Source organism: Pygoscelis adeliae, unplaced genomic scaffold (assembly GCF_000699105.1).
Source record: "Pygoscelis adeliae isolate BGI_AS28 unplaced genomic scaffold, ASM69910v1 Scaffold404, whole genome shotgun sequence".
NCBI lineage: Eukaryota > Metazoa > Chordata > Aves > Sphenisciformes > Spheniscidae > Pygoscelis > Pygoscelis adeliae.
This window is the reverse complement of record NW_008824598.1, coordinates 925,473-930,802: the sequence shown is the minus strand read 5'-3', so window position 1 is coordinate 930,802 and position 5,330 is coordinate 925,473. Positions and strand designations below refer to the sequence as shown.

General features: G+C 38.2%; 1 protein-coding gene across 1 annotated transcript in view; it reads right to left on the bottom strand.

Annotated features, from left to right (window-relative positions):
- Positions 1–1,003: 1,003 nt before the first annotated feature.
- The window catches only part of FAM208A (family with sequence similarity 208, member A), a 34,079-nt gene continuing 29,752 nt past the window's right edge, over positions 1,004–5,330 (bottom strand). Inside the window, exons 18-23 of the mRNA XM_009322320.1 lie at positions 4,847–4,969; positions 4,115–4,274; positions 3,333–3,441; positions 3,015–3,193; positions 2,770–2,928; positions 1,004–2,110 (exon numbers count right to left, since the gene is read on the bottom strand). Of these exons, the coding sequence (XP_009320595.1) occupies positions 1,554–2,110; positions 2,770–2,928; positions 3,015–3,193; positions 3,333–3,441; positions 4,115–4,274; positions 4,847–4,969 (1,287 nt within the window). The 3' untranslated portion in view covers positions 1,004–1,553. The remainder of the gene's footprint in view (positions 2,111–2,769; positions 2,929–3,014; positions 3,194–3,332; positions 3,442–4,114; positions 4,275–4,846; positions 4,970–5,330) is intronic.

Here is a 5,330-nt window from a genome sequence, read left to right as displayed (position 1 = left end):
TGCCAAGTCATGCAGTAAGTGAGAATCTGCACTTGATGTTGTAGGTGGTAGAACAGTTCTTCACAAAATCCATTAAGGTTTATTGATACATGGGAGTTCTTTTTGGAAAAAAGATGCTTGCCGTGTTTTTGGGGAGGGTAACAACTGCTACACTAGTCTAGCACTGGTTTGTTCTTAATTTAAACAAACAGCTGTTAATAGAAGGAAAGACATTCAACTTTAGGGAGAAGTCTATGGGGTTTGTTTGTTTTTTTTAAAAGCTATCCTTTTTAACCGGTATTATTTGTCCCAACTAATACTGTGACTTTAGAGGCATGTAGTTTCAAACACTGTCATCTCGTCCTAAACCACACATCCTACATAAAAGCACCAAAATCAAATTACAAACAGGAAAAAAACCCAGACATATGACTTTGGACAACCTGAAGACAAGAGCAGTAAACCCGTGAGTCAAGAGTAGTAGTCTACACAAAACCAGCACTGTAGTAACAAGGGTAGTCTTGAGACTCCACAGCTGTTTACTGTCAGCTGCTGTTCTCCAGAAGCCCAGGTCAGAAGATGATGTACAAAATGAGCCAACTAAGAGAGAATCACTTGGGAAAAGCAAGTTTATAACGCAGCAGATGTGAAATTAAAAAGGGGACGATTCAGAAACAGACAAAACTCTGTACTTACCACAATGCTAGTATTACACACACAAAAAAAAAAAAGGAAGCACCAGCAATCATTATGCTAAAGTGGGAGAGGATTGAGGTTTTTCTAATGCAAACTGAACTACCGCAGTGATTAAAACCAGGTTTGGCCTTCTCTCATTACAGTACCCACAGTGGCAAGATGAAAGTTGTAAGATCACACTGATGGTGCTGTAATAAGCATGGAGTATCAAAATTAGATGCAAAGATAATTGCTATTCATGAACTGAAGTTTGGGTATGTTTCTCACGTACTTTGAAAACAATATAAAAACCACAGACAATGCAGTGTGTTAGCAAGTCCCTTGTGCATTAAAAGTTTATTTTATTTTTGTAATGGAACTGCACCATTGGTTACTCTAATTGAGGTATTTAGCCAAAATCCAGTATATAGTCATTAAAATAACTACACTGCCTTAGGACTATGTAAAAACATTTGTACAAAATGTGTGTCAAATGTCAAATAAATACATAAGTTTTGATATTTATGTAAAGAAAAGTGATTCGGATACTCTTACAGTTAAAAAAAACTCGCCATTTCACAGACGTTAGGCAAACATTCAGTTTTACATTAAAACAGACCTCAAACTGAAGCCCAGGTACAGGTCAAATACAAATGTAGAAACTCAAAAGTGCCAACAAACAAGATAATTCAAGTACAGTAAATGTTAAAAAATATATATATTTATTTCAATTTTCAGATGCTTCCAACAGGTACAGGCCATCAGGGTTTAAATAAGACAAGAAAACATTTGAGATAAAGGACAAGAAACATTTTGTTCCAGAATAAAATAGAAATCGCTAATCCACCATTTTAGAAACAGAAAAGTCCACAGCAACTTATAAAAAGAGACTTACGAGTTTATTTCTGTTTTGAATATGGCCTGGCAGAATCACAATTTACATCCCAACCACCAGGCGAGGACGACTTTTCTGTATCCACGCTCTGACTATAAGCAGACAGAAAATAATTGCCCCCTTCTTGGTTTTGACTTGCAGAAGAAATCGGGTATGTTGTTCCCAGAAAAGTCTGATGAGTGAGTACGTTAAAGTGACTGAACTGATGGGACATGTTTAATTGTCTACCATAAACTTGGAAGTTATTGAAAGGAGCTTGTTCAACTGAATTGTGTTTTTCTCCCTCAGCAGAGCATGTTGTAGAAACTGGAGTAATTGGTTGTATCTCTTCCAAGTCAATTTTAGAAGTCTTTTCCATCAAGCCAGTTTGTGCTTCAGGAGAAAACTCTGTAACTGATAAGCAGCTTGCTTTTGCATCTACTCCATGTGAGCCCTTGGCCTCTGTCTGCAAAGCTTCCAAATGAGTATCAGAGGCATCATGGCAGATTTCTATTTGTGATGTCTCATCCCCTGAATCCAGAGACATGTCCTCCTCATCCTTTTCATCCTTTTCTACAAGAACTACATTAAAAAAAAGAGAAAGTCCTATTCTATTGAAATACACACTTTTGTTAGAAAAGCTATACACTACTCACAGAGTGTTACGCTTCAGGTCTGTAAGTCCAATATCACTTAAGTCTTGGTCTTCCGCCACTCTTGTTCACTTACTCAACATACACACTTAACCCTCTGTGTGAGTGTCCAGTTACTCCAATGCTAAAAGCTTCTGCGCACTGTGTTCATGTTTAGTGTTGGGAAATCCCAACTCCCAGCTCCAAAGGGGTTAATGTCAAAACAGCATCTAAAGTTATACAGTAGGTGAGTATTTGATCAGACAATCGAAGGAGTACAATTACTGACATCTCAGTCCTTTTGTTACAGTTTCTAAAAGCTATCATTAAGTTTATCCTTGTCCTGAAAGCAGGTGGTTACACCGCTGTGGCACATGTCTAACTTTCTTGAACACCACATGAGCCTGTAATTCTGTATTTAAGATTGCCTTTGGTGCTCCATCCCAGCTACTTCCCCCCCCATCATTTAAAAGAGAAAGAGCAGCCTGAGAGATGGGTTTTCCTTGCCAACTGTAGTGTTCATTTACAAGAGTAAAGGCACGCTATTTCAAGGACCTCCGCCCCCCGCATCCAATTAGCTAAAGAAAGCGTAAGTGTGTTTATTATTACCTGATTGTCTTTTGTGAGCGTCAGAGGGAGGAAGGCTGTTTTCTTCAGTAACCGAGTTGTGATACCCAACGAGACTTTTAAAATTTTGCATAAAGTCATCAACGGTAGCAACCACTATTCCATTATCAACATAATTTGAAAGTGTTTTGAGATTCTTTTCTAAATACATAAGGGGAGATTTTGTATTAGTATTTAGCACCTGTTACCAAAAGAAGGAGAGAAGTATTCATAAATTCTGGTTTTACCTGTTAAGAAGACAACGTGTCTCTGCTGTATGTTTTGAGCCTGAAGCCTGATAAGACACTCTAATTCTGGAGCATTTCGAGTTTGAGAATCACAATTATGGTAAGACAGAATCTCAACCAAATGCTTCTTTTGATAGGTATTCAGAAGGGTCAGCAGACTCAGGGCATTAGCATTCATTCTATAATGGGGGGGAAAAAGCGCGCTATTAGAAAGATTAAGTCAGAAGACAAACGCGTCAGTTCTACTTAATTGGGTTTTGGAGAGCATAATTAAAGCCAAAACGTTTTAACAACCGGTATTCGAAGAACACTACTCACCTCCCCAGCTCTTTAAGTTTTTTTTGTATTTTGCAGTGGACTTTCCACTGCCATTTCCCATCTGGGGTGTTGAGATCCTCCAGAAACTTTAAGAACTGTTTTAGTTTATCTGTTTTGGAGATATTGAATAGAAGTTACCTTTTGTGGTACGCAAACTGAAAATACTGCTTCAGTATATGCATAAAGCTTCTCTCCCTTTTCATCGAAGTATAGTTACACAGCTATGAATGTTAGCCTAGTACTTTAGGTTTTCTTCCTAGCAGGTTAGCCAACACTATTCCAAAACTGAGCTTTTTGGTAGGCCAGATGCCTGACAGGGGTATCTGCGTACGTACAAGCTGAATTCAGTCATACATGGTCTGCCTTGCTAAAATACCCATTTAAAAAACTGGTAACTTCGTTAACTATTCAATTTCAAATAAAGAAAAAGTGAAAAAAATGATGGTTTTCAGTATTTTTTTTAATAGCATATTTGTGGATTGAGCAGTAAGGAATAAAAGGTTCCATATACATAACTACACAATCTAACACAAACTTAGAAAGACAAGATTCCCAAGTTCACATGTTCCCCAGAAACACGTTCTCCCAAAAGGCCACTGAGGTAAGAAAGAGACTGAATTAGCTGAAGTTCTCAGAAAAAAACCTCACAAAAATGAGATAGCAGACTTGAAAATTACAAGACTTGATTCTTCACTGCGATGAGTGTGGCATCTCTCTCACATGCTAAAGTGTTAGGCTTTTTTTTGTCTGCGTTTTAAAGCTTCAGAAAGCATCACACTTACCTGTAGTGACGGACTCTGGATTAAGGACAGATTCATCTGACACAACAAAACCACCAGACACAAACAATTCATTGTAAGTGTGATTTTTCACATCATCCAAACTATCGACACCCGCAAAGCTGACACAAGAAAGCCTCTTCAAAGTTACTAAGCCAGGTATCTGTTTAAAAATGTTATAAGTCAGAGATGTATACCAAAGGTCATAGAAACAAAAGGAACTACAGAACTTTCCTACTTATTAATACCAAATACCAAACTTCAAAACACACTGTCAAAGAATTATTGTTTCCTTGCCCTGGGAGGCACTCTCTCAAAAACATTACGGGAATGAGACAATGGAAATTGATCACTTCGAATAATTTCGCTTTCTGTCCAGCACAGGTTCCTAAGGCACAGCTGTCGGGAATACCCAAGGTAATCCGAGAGCTGCCTTCACTTGCCATTAGAGCATCACACAACTAGAAGCAGAACTACTTAGGCCTCCTGTACAACTTTACAGCTACTAAGAATAAATATGCATTAGCACGTATGTGGAGGTGGAAGAAGTTACAGGTGTATGATGGAACAAGACTAGATATGCACCACAACCGTTTTTGTTTCTTCAAACGGCAACTAAACACAGGACATCGTTAAAATGCTATGTTATGAGAAAGCAGCCCTGCTCAAAATGAGCTTGTCTAACTACCTTTTAACAATAGCTTTCTACAGTACACATTTACTTATGTGAAATACCTTATGGATGAGGTTGGCGATGTCTTCATTTTGGATAATTATCAACAGTTTATCTAAAGCAGCTCTTCTTTTAAGGAACTGTTCTGGATGGCACTCTGTATTACCTAACTTTGTAAGGTATTCCTAACACCACAGAAAGAGAAGATGGTCAAGAAAAAGTGCACAGGTAGTTCAGCCAAAACAATCCCCACACGATGACCACGTCAAAGAAGTTTTCCACTCAAATGAGTCTCAGAGGGACTGGTTTCCTTGCCTTTTGGATACGTTAATCAGAAGGGTGGAGCAACACAGAAATAGGCTCTTTCAGCAAGTCAGTCATTCTTACAGAATCGCACATAAACGGCCAACTGACAGTCTATCAAAACTGCATGAGTTTTCAAGTAAAGCCAGAAGTTTTTATTATTTCACTTTCTTCTTCTACATTTTCCTACAGAAGAAGAGTAACCTCCAAAAGTTACCTGTACTATTGACTGGAAAGGAAGGG